Below are 18933 nucleotides of genomic sequence, written 5' to 3' on the forward strand. Positions count from 1 at the left end.
GCCTGTGTATGTGTAAATCTAGTGTAGCGTGTGTGCGGCATGTATCAAAAAGTGAGCAACAAATGTCCGGCATATGTCCAGTATGTGTAGTGTGTGTGCAAATGTGTAAGCGGTTGTGGGTGGCATGTGTCCTAATATATGAGTGACCTGGTTCAAGCATGTGTCCAGTGTGTGATTGGCGAGTGTGTAATGTATGAGTGTGTGTGCAGATTGTGTCCTTAGCTTGCGTGCAGTATATTCCAATGTGTGGCGTGCGTGCAGCATGTGTCCAATATACACTGTTCAGCCATAACATTAAAACCACTCACCGATCCTTACATAGTTGGTACGGTCAAAAGAAGACATATGTCCATCAAGTTCAACCAAGGGATGGGGGGAAGGGAAGGAATTAGAGAAATTATAGACCTCTGTTTTACCCCTATTGATCCAGAGAAAGGTTGAATCCGGCTGGATCAACATTCAAACACAAATTCTACACAGTGACATAGAATGAAAACATTTCAGCTCCTAGGAAATTATCTAAAGCCATCTACTGTCCCTCCTGTGACCAACTCCTGCGGTAGACTGTTCCATAGATTCACAGTTCTCACAGTAAAGAAGGCTTGTCGCCCCTGCTGATTGAACCTTTTTTTCTCCAGACGGAGGGAGTTCCCTCTTGTTTTTTGAGGGGGTTTCACATGGAACAGGTTTTCACTATATTTCTTGTATGGGCCATTCATATATTTATATAAGTTATTCATGTCCCCCATTAGTCGCTTCTTTTCGAGGCTAAATAGGTTTTAATCTTTCCTCATAACTTAGATTCTCCATGCCCCTTATTAGCTTCGTTGCTCTTCTTTGTATTTTTTTCCAACTCCAGGGCATCCTTTCTATGAACTGGAGCCCAGAACTGGACTGCATATTCTAGATGAGGCCTCACTAATGCTTTGTAAAGTGGTAATATTACATCCCTGTCCCGCGAGTCCATGCCTCTTTTAATACACGACAATATCCTGCTGGCCTTTGAAGCAGCTGATTGACATTGCATGCTGATATTTAGTTTATGATTTACAAGTACACCCAGATCCTTCCCAACAAGTGACTCCCCCAGTGTAGCTCCCCCTAGGACATATGATGCATGCAGGTTGTTGGTACCCAGATGCATTACATTACATTTGTCTACGTTAAACCTCATTTGCCAAGCAGATGCCCAAACACTGTGTGTACAAATTGACTTGTACTTTATGAACATCTTCCATAGACTGAACATTACTACATAGCTTGGTGTCATCTGCAAAAATAGAAATAGTGCTATTAATCCCATCCTCTATATCATTAATAAATAAGTTGAATAATAGTGGTCCCAGCACTGAACCCTGGAGTACACCACTTATAACCGGGGACCATTCTGTAGGAATAACCGTGATTATCCCATTACAATGCCACCTGTCAAGGGTTAAGATATATTAGGCAAGTGAACGGTCCACTCTTGAAATTGATGTTATGGAAGCAGAAAAAATGGGCTACTGTAGGGATCTGAGCGACTTTGACAACGGCCAAATTGTGATGACTAGACGACTTGGTCAGAGATTCTCCAACTCGGCAGATCTTATGGAGTGTTCCCAGTATGCAGTGGTTAGGCCCTTCTAAAAGTGTTCCAAGGAATTATAACTGGTTAACTTGTAGCACAAATTGCTGAAAAAGCTAATGGTGGCTATTATGGAAAGACACAATGCATCGCAGCTTGCTGCGTTTGAGTCTGTGTAGCTACAGACTGGTCAGAGAGCCCATGCTAACCCAGTCCACTGTCGAGAGCGCCAGCAATGGGCATGTGAGAATCAGAACTGGACCATGGAGCAATGAAAGAAAGTGGCCTGGTCTGATAAATCACCTTTTCTTTTAATTCATGTGAACGGCCGGCTGCGTGTGCATCACTTACCTTGGATGAGATGATACCAGGATGCACTATGGAAAGGAGGCAAGCTGGTGAAGCAGTGTGATGCTTTGACCAATGTTCTGCTGGTACTGGCATTCATGTGGATGTTACATTGACAGGTACCACCTACCTAAAGATTGTTGCAGACCAAGTACAGTTTTAGCAGAAATGTTTGCCCTGCCACACTGCCAAAATTGTTTAGGAATGGTTTGAGGAACAAGACAGAGTTCAAAGTGTTGACTTGGCCTCTAAATTCCCCAGATCTCCATCCAATCGAGCATTTGTGGGATATGCCGGAAAAACAAGTCTGCCCCATGGAGGCCCCACCTTGCAACTTCCAGGGCTTAAAGGGATTTTTCTAGATTAAATAAAAGAGAGGGAATTGCCAGAAGAACATAAACGACAAATTATTCACCTGACAAATCCCTTGGCATTCCAACGCTCCCTGATATTCTTTGTATAGAGTGCTACAGCGTCTCGTGCCGTACACCACTAAGGCCAATCAAGTTGTATTTGTAACAAGAACGTGAAATGTGTACCCACAAAAAAAATAAGTATCTTATTTGAAAACATCGGAAGAAGCCAGGGACGGCTGAAGAACTACAAATCCCAGCCATCACTGAAAACTGCTGCGCCATTACCTTTGTGTTTTACCTTTCCCCAAGGTGGATTATAGAAAAAAAGGACACCTTCAGTACCATTGGACTCCGTTTTATGTATTCATTGGGTCGCCAGAGCTGGTAAATATATAATTATCTGTGTATAATTATGTGGGTATGTTATGGGTGCTTCTGAATCAATCACATAGGGTTGCATTTTCAACAGATTTTATTTAAACGAGTGGCATGACAACCTGAGCGGTCCTCGAATCGTGGTTGAGGATACCAGTTCCGTTGGAGTTCCCACCTAGTTAGGCTCCGCGAAAGTGACTGCAGTCTTTACAGCATGTCCCAACCATTCTGCTACGGGTTGCTGAGGGACTACCCTCTACCACACAGCTTACCTAGTTAGTATCTCCAAGATGTACCAGCCATGCTGAAGAGGATTACTTTGCACCTTCATGGCTCACAGTGACCGCTACTCCACTATCTACATGGATCCAGCCTTCCCTAGCTGGGTACGTTCAATGTGCACCTCGCTAACGTTATGCACATCGACCAGAGAGCAGTCCCAGGCCACGTAGTGACACACACACACGCACGCACACACACACACGTCTCTTTAAGAACTGTACAGGCACACACTTATCCAGCAATACAGTTGACAGGTAGCAAACAACTCTCCTTGTACACAGTCTGTTTTTTAGATACTCGGGTGGCGGAGCAATGTTTGTGGGGGACTCCAAATGAAGCTTTCTCTCTTGTCCAGGGCTGAAGTTCATTCAGACCCAATACCTTGTTCAGAAGGGTCTCTCGCACATATCACTGGCATGCCTCACAAGGGTTTAATGAGGACTGCTACTACCCCTGTCCTGGTAGCAGGTCCTCTTGGCTCTGTGAGTACAAGCAGTTTCAGGCACACTTCCCGCTATTCTTTTTTTGGTGGTGCCTGCCACACGCTCTAATGCTCTGCTATGTCTGGCAGTACGTGAATATTTGCTGCCACTATTCCCAGTGGCAGTTATGCGGTAGACACACTGGACACCGGAGCAGCTTTGATAAAATGCTGGTTGATCAGTCAGGTGAGTAATGGCTATTTTATTGTTTTATGGCATTTCCCCCCCTTTTTTCAATCTCGGAAAACCTCTATAAAGGATCTGCTACTAATAGTTTTGTGCCAGATACCATACAACACCTTCAGTGCTCTTGTTGAGACCTTAGCCTCGATGCATCAAAGCTGTGGTGGCAGCATGAGGACGACCTACACAATATTAGGCATGTTATGACTGATGGGTGTATGTATTTAAAGAGGCTCTGTCACCACATTATAAGTGGCCTATATTGTACATGATGTAGATTACAGCAGTGTTTTTTATTTAGAAAAACAATCATTTTGGACAGTTATGACCAATATTAGCTTTATGCTAATGAGTTTCTCAATGAACAACTGGGCGTGTTTTACTTTTTGACAAAGTGGGCGTTGTACAGAGGAGTGTATGACGCTGACCAATCAGCGTCATACACTTCTCTCCATTCATTTACTCTGCAGATAGCGGTATAGCTATATCGCTATGTGCAGCCACTTACACAAACACTAACATTACTGCAGTGTCCTGATAATGAATATACATTACCTCCAGCCAGGGCGGGATATGTATTCAGAATCCTGACCACTTCTGTAGCGTCTCTGTGCTTTACAGCACCGCGAGATCTCGCTGTGAATGACAGGTTACAGCGTAATCTCGCGAGACTACGCCTGGATTCTGAATACACATCCCGTCCTGGCTGGAGGTAATGTATATTCATTATCAGGACACTGCAGTAATGTTAGTGTTTGTGTATGTGGCTGCACATAGCGATATAGCTATATCGCTATCTGCAGAGTAAATGAATGGAGAGAAGTGTATGACGCTGATTGGTCACTGATTGGTCAGCGTCATACACTTCTCTCCACAACGCCCACTTGGTCATATAGTAAAACACGCCCAGTTGGGCATTAAGGAACTCATTAGCATAAAGCTAATATAGGTTATAACGCCGTCAAAAATGATTGTTTTTCTAAATAAAAAAACACGGCTGTAATCTACATTACAGCGCCGATCACATCATGTACAAGATAGGGCACTTATAATGTGGTGACCGAGCCTCTTTGTGTGTGTGTGTGTGTGTGTGTGTGTGTGTGTGTGTGTGTGTGTGTGTGTGTGTGTGTGTGTGTGTGTGTGGTATGTATGTATGTGTATATATATATATATGTGTATGTGTTTGTGTAGATTTTTCTTTATCATTCTTAACTGTAGTGATGAAGGTTTCCTCTCTAATCTAGACATAGGCAACTGAATAAACTTGTTCTTATAGTGTTGTTGGCAATAATGATATGCAAAAAAGTCTGAGTCACGAAATATGGCAGTGTTAGCATGAATGCAGGCTGGCTGCTGGCAGAGATTACAGACGGTGGAAAGGACTACGGACTACGTAGGCATCCATATTTAGCATTTTTATATTAAATATATAGTATAGAGTACATCAATAATATAAAATATAATAACAAAGGTAGAGTAATTAAATGCTGGTACACTATAAATAGGGATTTAGGCTTCATACCATCCTGAAATATATGTTGCAATACATTAGCAATAGAGTTCAAGCAATTTCCTGTTAGATATTTAGAGCATCACACAGTGATCTTGTCCTTTCTTATTGTAAGAACGATATTATTTTACTTAAGAATAAAGCTGAGTAAACTGTTCCTTTTCATTTCTTCTTTTGTGAAACAGAACATTAGTTCGGAGATGGTTACAGTTGATTACCAAGAGAACATATTCAGAGGAGAGATAACTGTAGGAGAAAACTCCTATCTTCTGCTCATTGGTATGTTGCTACATCAATTTACTAATGTGTGAATGATTTGTTGAGCAGACTGGCAGCAACACTGATTTTATTTTTAATTCTTACGTTGACCATTTTTTGTGTGGCTTGATGCAGCTTTTACATAACTCCATTAGTAGTACCAATGTTTTAATTCCTTCTGTCATTTAGTCCCCATTTAATTTATAAACGGATGGGACATAAAACCATAATATAAGTAATTTTTCAAATATATATATATATATAATAGAGAAAACTACAGATTTAACCCTTTAATACAGTTCTCTGTCAGTCAGTGTACCTTTTAAATTCTCACGAATATGACAGCATTGTGAGATTTATTTTTTCAAATGGGAAATAGGGGCTGTGAGGAGGGAGACTTTTCGTACAACAGCAGCTGTGCAAACACTGGACCTTTCTGCTGTGATATGGACAGCAGATACAACTTTATTTCACGCAAGATAGGCTCTATTCACACTGCTGCGTTTCAGTCTTCCATTGGTGGTATATGTTGGGTGTATTTCTTGACGTATAGCTCTGGCGTATGCTACTGTAAAAGCATGCATTGGCATACATCACCCATTGTGTCCCATTGCAAAAAAAAAAGTATACCGTTCAATGTACTTTTTCTTACTCTGTTTCTCTGTATAAAGTAGCGTAGTTGACTACTCTGTTCAACAGAGTTTAAAAAAAAAAAAGTATCCCTGACCTATGACATAAGGGAACTCTTTTTGCATACATTGGATTAATGCGACACTAGGGATGGGTTTGGCATATGCCGATTGTACACTCAAAACACAGTGTTAACAGACCTGTAGGGTTGTTTTGTTAATGAAGCATGGACGTCTCTTACTAATACACACAGAGCCTAGGATGTTTTACTAAGGGTAGGTTCACACAGAGTTTTATGCCGATTTTCGCTGTGTTTTTCGCCCACGGCCATTAAGAGCCGCGGGGAAAAACGCCGCGAAATACGCTTTCTCTGCCTCCCATTGACGTCAATGGGATGTCAGAGACGTAAACGTCCGAAGATAGGGCATGTCGCTGCTTTTTCCCGCTAGCGGGAGAAAAAATGCCTCCGCCTCCCAATGAAATCAATGGGAGGCCTTTTCAGCCGTTTTTTGGCGCGGTTTCCACATAAAAAAACTCAGTGCGAACTTACCCTAAGATGGAGATGGCTGACACTTACTTGATTTACAAGCCTAATATTTGCTTAGTCCTCTGTGTTTCCTAGTAAGAGACTCTGCTGATTAATCCCTTACAAGCTTAAAGAGGCTCTGTCACCACATTATAAGTGGCCTATCTCCTACATAAGGAGATGGGCGCTATAATGTAGATGACAGCAGTGCTTTTTATTTAAAAAAAACTATCTATTTTCACCATGTTATTAGCGATTTTAGCTTTATGCTAATGAGTTTCTCAATGGACAACTGGGTGTGTTTTACTATTGACCAAGTGGGCGTTGTACAGAGGAGTGTATGACGCTGACCAATCAGGGTCATACACTTGTCTCCATTCATTTCCTCAGCACATCGGGATCCTTTTAGATCCCTCTGCGCTGTCTAAATGAATGGAGAGAAGTGCATGACCCTGATTGGTCAGCGTCACACTCCTCTGTACAACGCCCACTTGGTCAATAGTAAAACACGCCCAGTTGTCCATTGAGAAACTCATTAGCATAAAGCTAAAATCGCTAATAACATGGCGAAAATAGAGCGTTTTTTTAAATAAAAAGCACTGCTGTCATCTACATTATAGCGCCGATCTCCTTATGTAGGAAATAGGACACTTATAATGTGGTGAAGAGCCTCTTTAATATTTACCAGGCACAGCGCTGTACACATCTGTAGTGGCTGTGCCTCAGCTAAGTACCATTCACTTTAATAAGATCGGAACTGCAATTCCAGGCACAGCCACTATGGATGTGCACAGTGCTGTGCCTGGTAAGCTATGAAGAGGCTGTGACGTTTGTCATTGCGATCCCTTCAGTCAGCTGATCAGCTGGGGTGCCGGGAGTCGGACCCACGCTGATCTGATATTGATGACCTTTCCTGTGGATAGGCCATCAATATAAAGTGCACAGAGAACTCCTTTAATTAATTTTTAATAAAACAACATTTATGACCATGTGTGGGGTAAAGCCGTGCGCGGGAGAAATTGCTTTACAAATGTTAGGGTGCTTTTTCTTCCTTTATCCTTTGTGAAAATGAAAAAAAATCAACATTTTAGTGGAAATAATGTTGATATTTATTTTCACTGCCTAATTCTAATAAATTCTGCAAAAGATCTGTGGGGTCTAAATGCTCACTATACCCCTAGATAAATTCCCTATGTGGTGTAGTTCCCCAAATGTGGTCACTTTGGGGGGTTTTCCACTGTTTTGATCTCTCAAGTGCTTTGGAACATGACACCCGAAAACCATTTCAGCTAAATTTGAGCTGCAAAAGCCAAATAGCGCTCCTTCTCTTCTAAGCCCCGCTGTGGGTCCAAACAGCTGTTTATTACCACATATGGCATATTGCCGTAATCGGAAGATATTGCTTTACAAATGTTCAGGTGTTTTTTCTCCTTTATTCCTTGTAAAAATTAAACATTTCTACGTTTTTTCTGAAAAAAAGTAGATTTTCATCTTTACAGACTAATTCAAATAAATTTAGCAAAAATACTGTGGGGTCAAAATGCTAACTATATCCCTAGAAAAATTCCTTGAGGGGTGTATTTTCCAAAATGGTGTCACTTTTGTTTTTGTTTTTTTTTTATTGTTTTGGCACCACAAGACCTCTTCAAACCTGACATGGTGCCTAAAATATAGTCTAAAAATAAAAAGGTGGCCCCAAAATCCACTAGGTGCTGCTTCTGAGGCCTGTGTTTCAGTCCAGTAGCACACTAGGGTTTTGAATACTTTGAGGGGTGAAGTTTTCAAAATGGGGTGATCTATGTGGACTTTCTCATATATAAGGCCATCAAAGCCACTTCAGAACTGAACTGGTCCGTGAAAAAATGTTTTTTTTAAATTTTCTTGAAAATATGAGAAATTGCTGCTAAAGTTCTAAGCCTTGTAACGTCCTGGAAAAATAAAAGAATATTCAAAAAACGATGCAATCATAAAGTAGACATATGGGAAATGTAAAATAGTAACTATTTTGTGTGGTATTACTATCTGTCTTACAAGTAGATACATTTAAATTTATAAAAATGCAAATTTTTGCAAATCTTCTCTAAATGTTGGGGGTGTTCACAAATAAATATTGAATTTATGGACCAAATATTTTTCCCTAACATAAAGTACAATATGTCACGAGAAAACAGTCTCAGAATCGCTTGGATAGGTAAAAGCATTCCAGAGTTCTTGCCACGTAAAGTGACACATGTCAGATTTGAAAAAATCGGCTTCGTCCTCAAGGCCAAAACAGGCTCCGTCCTGAAGGGGTTAAAAGGCTACATGACATAAAATGTATTCAATATAACCTATACAAGAGGGAATTGAATGTGCTAAAACAACTCTGCGATAAATATAACATTATTGTTCATGCTTCAGATAAGGGAGACTCTACTGTCATCTTGGTTTCTTGGATAGGGATCTCTATGGGAGAAAAGTGATGAAAATGCGAAGGGATAAAAATATATCAGATTGAAAAGTGATCCATTGAAAATAAAAAATCATATTTGCATCTATTTACAGAGGGAGTTTTTCTTCGTATGTTAAGTGTTAAACAAATTATATATGTTATGAATAAACATCCAGTTTGGCCTATATTGCATGCACTTCCTCAAACACATAAAGCGATTTTTTTCCTCCACCCTTGAGGCCAATTTGTACTTGGTTAGACAAGCAGTTGCAGGCTCTAGTTCGAGGAATGCCAAGTTATGTTAAGCATAGTACAGAGGTCCTGAAGATCATGAGCGATCTAAAATGGCAGGATTACTTCACTTGGGTGAAGTGATCCTCACAACAGAGCTTTGATAGTGTTTACCGAGGAACTGACTAAATACATGGATTATTCAAGTGTATTAAAAGAGTATATATTGTCAGTGACATATCATTTACTGACAATTATTTTATGGCAGGCAATTCCACTCTGCACGCAACTAGCTACCCTCCAAAACATGTAATAGTTAACCTACCAGTGGGGGAATGTATGAGAGCCAGACAACGTTCCTGTAATCCTAAGGGAATACCAGTGAATACCGGCAAACTTATAATAGAATGGCAACCAGGGGATATACAAATGGTATACTTCAGAGCTAAGGAGATCGCAAGCTCTAAGACAAGACATGACTATTTATTTTTTCATAAAACACCTAAGAACCAGGCAGAAGATGTAATAGGGAGTTGAGTGTCAAACAGCGGCTGGAGGGCGGTATGAGTGGGAATATATGAATATACTTGGACTCGTACTTGCAGCGCTTCCTGCAGGCCTCTAGTAGAAGTTCTAAATACTCAATAACTACTGAACATTAACTAATAAGTGACAGGCATGCTGAAATCGGCCTGTCTGCCATTTATGAAAATTTGGGATATAACGAGGATTACAAGAGTGTTCCCATTCTACAAAAGAAAAAAAAAAAAAGATTGTAGCCTTACTGACGTGTGTCACTATTTGAACTTATTAGGCTATGTTTGCATCTGCACTTGCCATTTTATTTTTCTGATCCTCTGACGGAGCAGAACAACGGAATGGCAAGCGCCGGTTCTGCTGCACCATATACACCACCGGCGGCCAGCCGAATTCATTGACTTTAAGGGGTTCTGTCCGGTTTCCGCCGGGGTGTCTGTGGTTTTATCAAAAAACATAGCGCAGCATGCATAAAAAATAAAATATTTTTGGCGAATCTGAGACGGAGGCCCCTAAAGGAGCCTCCAATGCAGATGTGAACTAGGCCTTACTTTGATATCAGTACGGGAAAAAAGTTATATAGGTCTATACCTAGGAAGCTGTATCTAAAAAGAAACCTTGGTGCGGCGCTGTTCGCTACTCGTGAAAATCCTTTGAGTGGTACCCAATAATGAATATCCAAAAGTAACGTTGATTGGACGGAGTTACCCCATGTTCTCCGCAAGAACTCTGTTACTCTGTGAATGCATCTGTGCTAACTTGGTTTTCGTATCATACTGTTCCTTTTTGATATCTCATATGTATAATTGCTTGTATTTATCACCACCACTCTTTGTATGTCTGTTTTTATGTTTGTTTGTCTGTTAATATGTCAGTATGTCAACGTCCGAGGCATGTTTCTGATAGCTAAAGGTGCAAGCTTTTTCTGTGTTCTGTATACAACACTGTGAGACTGTATCATTGGGATGTTGTATACTTTTGTATTGTACTTTGGAAAAATAAAAACCAAGTGAATTTCAAAAGTAACGTTGAGGTTATGCAAATAAAGGGTTTTAATTGTTATCATAAAAGCAACCCGTTTCGGTACCGTAACGGCTCCTTCATCAGGCAGTATCACAGAGCTAGGTTAGTGTGTGAATAGTGCAAGTATTTGTACTTAAAAATTTTACTTTTTCTTCCTGTTTTTTTTTTAAGTACAATTGCTTGCACTATTCAGGCACTAACCTATCTCTGTGATACTGCCTGATGATGGAGCTGGTACAGCTCTGAAACGTGTTGCTTTTATGATCACAATTAAAACCCTTTATTTGCATAACCTCAACGTTACTTTTGGATATTCATTACTGGGTACCACTCAAAGGATTTTCACGAGCAGGGAACAGCGCCGCACCAAGGTTTCTTTTTAGGTATAGATTCCTAGGAATATACCTATACAACTTTTTTCCCAAACTGTAACCGGACAAAGTTTTACATTCGGACGAACCCACGGCTTGCAGTTTCCTGGACCTCTACATTCCCTAGAATATGTCTACAGGGCTGCCGTGCTCCTAGCACGACATCACCAGGTGAGCATTATTCAATAGTGTCTTATTCTTCACAATTTCAAACGTGGGATAATGCCCTATGTCTGCACCATTGTGTATTTTTTTTCTCTTTAAGTGAACCTTACTTTTATGTCATGCTCTTACTATTTGTTATGAGTCTGAGACAGCTAGTGGTAGTACCCTTTGTCATCTTGAGAGAATGAGCACACAGTACTAATGGCAGACAGACATTCTATGTTTTCCCAATGGCTGGCTCCTAAAGCAATAAACCTGAAGTAACGCAGCACACCATGTGTAACATAAACTTAAACTCTTTTCACACAAACATGAGGTTTGAATTGTTATTGATAATACTTAATGATTATTATTATTATTAATAAAGACCTTTATGAAGGTTGGTGGACCCATCTGTTCAATACCAGTCCAACCTTTCTCGCTAAATAATGGCGCCACAAGTGTACAACAAAGGCTGAAACTATTTATACCACAATGACAGAAAATATACTCAAGCTCCTTAATAGTGCTTGTTCTAAAAGAGGGTTGCAACAATGGAATCAAACCTGAATTGTCATCAGAAAATAGCCTGTTTAAAGAGGCTCTGTCACCAGATTATAAGTGCCCTGTCTCCTACATAATGTGATCGGTGCTGTAATATAGATTACAGCAGTGGTTTTTGTTTTGAAAAACGATAATTTTTGAGCAAGTTATGAACAATTTTTGATTTATTCTAATTAGTTTCTTAATAGACAACTGGGCGTGTTTTTACTTTTTACCAACTGGGCGTTGTCCAATCAGTGACCAATCAGCGTCATACACTTCTCATTGTTCCAGCCCAGCTTCTTTCACTGGTCATTTAGAAACGAATTAGCGTTGTGGAGAAAAGTGTATGACGCTGACCAATCCGCGTTATACACTTCTCTCCATTCATTTATTCTGCACATAGTGATCTTACTAGATCACTATGTGCAGCCACATACTCACAGACTAACGTTACTGAAGTGTCTTGAGAGTTAATAGACATCACTTCCAGCCAGGACGTGATGTCTATTCAAAATCCTGACACTTCGGTAACGTTTGTGTGAGATTTACAGCACAGCAAGCGTAATCTCGCGATATTACGCTGTAAATGACAGTTTACAGCGAGATTACGCTTGCTGTGCTGTAAATCACACACAAACGTTACCGAAGTGTGAGGATTCTGAATAGACATCACGTCCTGGCTGGAAGTGATGTCTATTCACTCTCAAGACACTTCAGTAACGTTAGTGTATGTGGCTGCATATAGTGATCTAGTAAGATCACAATGTGCAGAATAAATGAATGGAGAGAAGTTTATGACGCTGATTGGTCAGCGTCATACACTTCTCTCCACAACGCCCAATTGGTTCAAAAGTAAAACACGCCCAGTTGTCTATTAAGAAAGTAATTCGCATAAAGCTAAAATAGGTCATAACTCCGTCAAAAATTATCGTCTTTCTAAATAAAAAACACTGCTATAATCTACATTACAGCGCTGATCACATTATGTAGATAATAGGCCACTTATGGTGGTGACAGAGCCTCTTTAATGTGGATGTATGTGACAGCACAGCATGATCTCGCGAGATCACGCTGTGCGGAGTACAAATGGACATGAATGGAGAGAAGTGTATGATGCTGATTTGGTAAAAAGTTAAAAACACGCCCAGTTGTCTATTAAGAAACTACCGTATTTTTCGGACTATAAGATGCAGTTTTTAGCAAGAATAACGCTCCTCACTTAACCCCTTCCCGAACCGTGATGTGCCAGCATATCATCGAGCGGGGAGGGGATGATGTATGGAGCGGGCTCACGCGCTGAGCCCGCTGCATACACTGCAGGTATCGGCTTCTGACACGCTACACTAACGGCTAGGAACAGTGATGGCGCTGTTCCTGGCCGTTTAACTCGTTAAATGCCGCGGTCAATAGTGACCGCGGCATTTATAGTGGTTTTCCCATGAAGGACATTTATATGTCCACAGGATATGTCCGATAGATGCGGGTCCTACCTCTGTTATTGAAATAAACATTAGCATACTTAAATGAGGGTATCTTTGCATGACGATAATAAATAATAAATACCTATAACTGTATGTGAGGACAGATATTAGCACCCCTAAGGGTAAAATATAAAACCCAGTACAACCAAAGAATTTGCAAAAATATATAATCCTTTATTACAATAAATACAAGAACATATTGGCCATCAAGACCTAAAAACCACAAACAATTAAAATATGCACAGTGGACAACATGAGATTTATTGACAAATGGCATATATACAATAAATCAGAAAATGCCAAACAAGAGTCATACTGACAGTCATGCCATAATTGTGTATACTCAAATGAATATATAGCAGAAGCCTGGAGCTGTATCTCCAGAAAGATATGCAAAGATTTAACAGTAAAGTGTAGACCCTGGTCAAAAATGACATGCAAAAAGAGCTAAGTAGCCAACACTGAGTAGTCAGTGTGAGTATGTAGGTATAGAAACCAGGAAATCACCTAAAGTCATAATAAGTCCCAGAAGCCTTTGCATGACGAGTTGTATTATTTTGGGGTACATATATATTGGCAATTCCAACATAGGTTTTTGGGGATTTTCTTTCGCCCCTTACCGTGCCATATAAATAAAGTGTACATTTTATTCTGTAGGTCATTGTGTTTATGGGCATGCCAAACATGTATAGAGTTTTTTCTTTGTTTGATTACTTTTATTCAATAAATGCTATTTGTATGTGTATATTCTCTTTTTCATTTGTAAGTTTTTGTTTTTTTTAAGAACTTTACTTAGAATTTTACTTTTAAGAAGTATTGTTTTGGAATCCCTCTGTTTTCAATGCATTGTTGCCTGTGAGTTAAAAACGGACATGCATCTATTAGGCCATGAATAAGGAAAGACCTAATAGACATCTACATATTAAAATCATGGGGGACTTTCTTAGGCCCCTGGTTGCCATATTTGAGCATTGGAGATGTTAAGACAAAGGGAGCCTCCTTCCTTTGTTTAGGCCACTTAGATGCCGCCTTCATTATAAATTGAAGAAGAATGCCGCAGAAGACTGGTTGTCAATCACAGCCATCCTTCCGCAGGTAATTGTGCGGACATCATTACTATATCGTATTTTTTCGGTGCGGGCTCTTAACTGCAGACTTGTAGAGCCAACTATTTTATACATTAAATCCATGTCTTTCTCAAAATAATTTAGATACCATTTACTTACAGTTAGATTCTGTATGTATGTGTTACTTATGTCTGTTATACAAAGGTCATGTTTTTAGAAAATCCACGGCAGAAAGCTAAAACTCCTTTCTGCTGCGAATTGGACAGTAGATTGTAAATTAATGGAGCCAATCGAATGGCTTTTCAAAGTGGAATCCGCGGCAATAATGAACAAGCTGTGCATTTTAAAATCTGTAGCGCATTCATTATTCCACGCAGATATTTTCCTGAGCATGTCAACAGGGTATAGAATGCACCATTCAGCCAGCAAATGCTACCTGATGCTGTCAAGATTTAGTTAAGAAATCCACGATTAAATCCTGGCATAACCCTGAACGTGTGAATATGGCTGAACTATTCTTATTAATGAAAACACTCTGTATACAGTTAGTATGCCGTGCACTAAGAAAATTGTCTGTTATTTACTCACATCATTGTCATGGCAAAAAACAGCATGTTTTAGTTTTTAAAAATGTACTATTCATTTATTCTAGAATTGAGTCATACCATAGAGAACTTTGAAGGTAAGAGACCATGTTTATCTGTTGAAATTCTGTTTCTAAGTTATCTTAATAGGGAAACCGCACATAAACCTAAATTAAATTCATTTTGCATTCAATTCTTATTTTCGGTTATTTCTGCATTGTTTTGTGTGGGCTTGTTTGTCTGAAAAGAATAAAGGAAAGTAAGACTTATGGAAATGAATACCTCAAACACTATCTGGTATAGTCTTTGTATTTACTTCGCTTTCACTCCCTGGTCTCTGGGAGAGGGGGCTGTACCCCATCACTAACTGTAGTAGCAGGGGTAGGCAACATTGGCAGAGAACTACAGATGTAGCCAAGTTCATCTTGACTCTGATAACTTGCTGCAAAACAAGTCATTGAAAAATTCAAGTTCGTTTCTTGCCACTGTATTTAATGCGTTAAGAGTCCAGATAAAGATGGCTACATCTGTTCTTAAATAAACAGAAGGTTCTTAAAGCATACCTAAGCTTTCAGATGACTTTTCAGAATAAGCTGCCATGTGTGTACATGATGAATAATACTTTTTCTGGCCATTATATAACTTGTATTTTTGCATTTATTTATTTTTTAGCAGTTTTCCCCTCTTAAGGCTCTATCTCTTTTTCTCAGTTTTCGCTGAACGAGTTGGTAGAGCATAACTGCTATCATGTCTGCCATACATTGCACTCATAGAGAAGAGAAGATCCTGCTCTCCTATCTCTACTTGTCACACATTTAGAAGCAGCAGCAACATGGAGATTATACAGCAGTAACACTTACTATGAAGCTGCTGCAATGTGTTTGTGTGTCTCTCTCCCCTATCTCACTCTTCTCCTGCTCCACTCCTCCCTCCTCTTTATACACTTTTATGTGCAGCTGTATCCTGACCCCTCAGTAAGCTGATGGTTCATCTCATCTTGAGGAGATGGAAAAAGCAGTAAATTTAAAGTGAGTGATTAGTTAAAGGAGGGAAGGGGTTAATAAGTGGAAAGAGAGTCATTTTTCTCTAATAAGATATATTACAAAGATTCTTAGATTCGATTGTACTATTGATTTACACAAAGTTTGTTGAAAAGTTAGTGACCATTTAACGTCTCTCGGAATATAAATGTATTTTTTCGACACACAGAAAAGAAATTACCCTGTTTAGGCCATACACTGTATTTATACGGTTACTATTTTTGGTTTTGATTTTTCACAAACATACATGTTCCAATCACATTATAAGTTTGCAAATGTTTTCTAAAAACAACCACACGTATTTTAATATAAAAACGATATACTAAATTTGTTTGAGTAGCGGATAGAAGAATGTGGCAGAAACGAAGGGTTTCCTCTGAACTGTGGTGGTAATTACTGCCGCTATGCTCCAATACTTGTGGACGGAAGTGCCCTCATTGTGAATAGGGCATCAGTGATCTACTGACCACATGTCAATGATCTACCATTAGATCTCCAATTTCAGAATATGATAGTGATGAAAGACTACAGATGTCTGTCAGCAGTTATTACAGCTTTTGCTGACAACACTATCATGATATGTAATAATAAATCTAATAAATGATTATATTTATATATTATATTATTTCATAGATATTCTTAGTTAGAAATGTATACAGAGCTTTCATACCTACACAGTAGATTACACCAGCATCATTTGATTCTGTGACTGGATCTTGTGATATAAGTTAAGTAGCATATTGGGGTTTATGTAACATTAGTGTAAATTACACCACAATGGCAGTACCTGCAAGGTAAAATTATCCATATATGCATGCTCACTACATGCACGTGCACACACAAACACATACTACCTACACTTGCCCACACACTCGCATGCTCACTACATACTTTTACATACACAGACTTGCTACATACACTCAAGCACACATTTACATGCCACTGCTCTCCTCTGGAGAAAGGAAGGTATCACTGCCAAGCCTGTCTAGATGTCTACTTTGCACAGGTAGGCGAGAGAACAGTCAGAGACGTGAGGTCAAATAAGCAATGCTTTTTCTTCATGGGCCAGAAGTTGTGGAGAAATGGAAACAACATAGAGCAGCAGACTTGAGGGGAAAGTAGAGTTGATATTTCTGGGGATTTATGTACAGTATAATATATTTCTTTCAAATAATGAAGAATATATTTGTATTGTCAGCCTATAGTTTTTTTTATGTGCAAAAAAAATCCATTCTTGTGTTGATGATATGCTGTTATAAAAATGAAATTTGGAAAATAAATAAATGTCTTTTTTGAATGAGTGATAATCTAGATATTTCTAGCAGGATTATTATTCTCTTCAATAGTGTATATTAATACCGAGTACTTTTTACTGTGCATCTAGTTTGTACATCAAGTAGTACTGGAAAAATAGAAGTGATTCTGCAGAAGAAGGATCACAGCGTTTGGAAGAACCTGGGACAGTCATTAGAAGGCGATAACTCTTTTATTAAAAAGTCTCAAAGAGGTTAGTAGGATATTGTACAGCTGCTCATGGTGGAACGGCTTTCTAAATTGTGTTAAGGCGAAGGTCACATCTGCTTTGGGGTCCCGTTCTGACGTTCCTTCGGAGGTTTCCGTCAGAATGGGAACCCGAGCAGACACAAACGTACACCAACGGAAACCAGAAGTTTCCCTCTCCATCACCATTGATTTAAGTGGTGACGGAGTCGGTGTCCGTGGTTTCCGTTTGCCTCTTTTGTGCACCGGACCCGCCGTTTATCTGGAAGCAATAGCGTAGTAGACTACGCTATTGCTTCCGGCAAAATGACCTGGTGCACAAAAGAGACAAACGGAAATCAGGGGCACCAGCTCAGTCAGCATTGAAATCAATGGTGATGGATCGGTGTCCGTTTGTGTCTGCTCGGGGTCCCGTTCTGACGGAAACCTCCGAAGGAATGTCAGAACGTGACCCCAATGCAGATGTGAACAGAGCCTAAGATAGTTGTGCTCTGGAGGCATATAATACAATGGAGCGGACCTCAATAGTTGGTGGGCGTGCAACAGTTAAATTCAAAAAAGGCTGCCTGCCGGCAGAAATAAGCCCTGTTTTCCAACCATTATTAAAGAGTAAAAATAAAATAAAAAAGTCTTTATTCAATTTGCAACAAGGACAGACTACATGAAATTTAAAAGTTAATGTCCATTTCTGACAGCAATTAGCACAGTGCCAGACGTAAGAGCTCTGTCTAGTAAGGGTTAAGTACCACAACCACAGAGAACTAGTTATTAGTTAGATTCCAAGGTGTCAATAGGACAATTATTAAAATAAAGGTAGAAGCCCCCCCGACATGTTTCGCTACGATGTAGCGTCCTCAGGGGTATCGGGGCCAATGACAGCGAGCGGCGGTGTCAGTCTCATTAAGTATTCACTGCAACTAGCTGAACATGTGTCCACAATCAGTCGATAGCCTATCCAAGGAGGAATAGAGGACCGAGCCTCCTCCTCCGTTGATTGACAGATTCTGCCACCAATCACTTACTAGTTAGATGCCACCAATGAACAGCACTCAAGTGCACAAGCACACCAGGCTGCTTGATGGTAATCGCTGTACATATAATTATAACATTACTATAATACAAGAAAGAGGTCACCGATGAGTTTATAGATAAGTGCACAGAGGCACAAAGTGAGAAAAGTGATGGGATAGTAACGAATGTGATTAGTAATAGTACCATTCTAGGTACAAACGCTGTGCCCTGATTAAAGACGATATTATAGTTGCTGTGAGCGGCACAACAATATTACTATGATCTAAAGAAGTTATTAGTGGGCTTATAGATCAATACGTTTATAGGGTAGAAAGACATAATAGGCAGAGTTATCATGGACACTGTAGATAAGTGTACGAGTCTACACACGGAGACAGACACACTGGTGTACTGGCATGACTGAATCAGAATGCCGTATATGCCGGACAG

General features: G+C 39.8%; 1 protein-coding gene across 1 annotated transcript in view; it reads left to right on the forward strand.

The window, feature by feature from the left end:
* CYB5R4 (cytochrome b5 reductase 4) overlaps window positions 1-18933 on the forward strand; it is a 269520-nt gene that overhangs the window by 128884 nt on the left and 121703 nt on the right. The window contains exons 8-10 of the mRNA XM_075862092.1: window positions 5289-5382; window positions 15001-15030; window positions 17357-17479. Coding sequence (XP_075718207.1) covers window positions 5289-5382; window positions 15001-15030; window positions 17357-17479 — 247 coding nt within the window. The remainder of the gene's footprint in view (window positions 1-5288; window positions 5383-15000; window positions 15031-17356; window positions 17480-18933) is intronic.

This window comes from Rhinoderma darwinii, chromosome 4 (genome assembly GCF_050947455.1).
Source record: "Rhinoderma darwinii isolate aRhiDar2 chromosome 4, aRhiDar2.hap1, whole genome shotgun sequence".
NCBI lineage: Eukaryota > Metazoa > Chordata > Amphibia > Anura > Rhinodermatidae > Rhinoderma > Rhinoderma darwinii.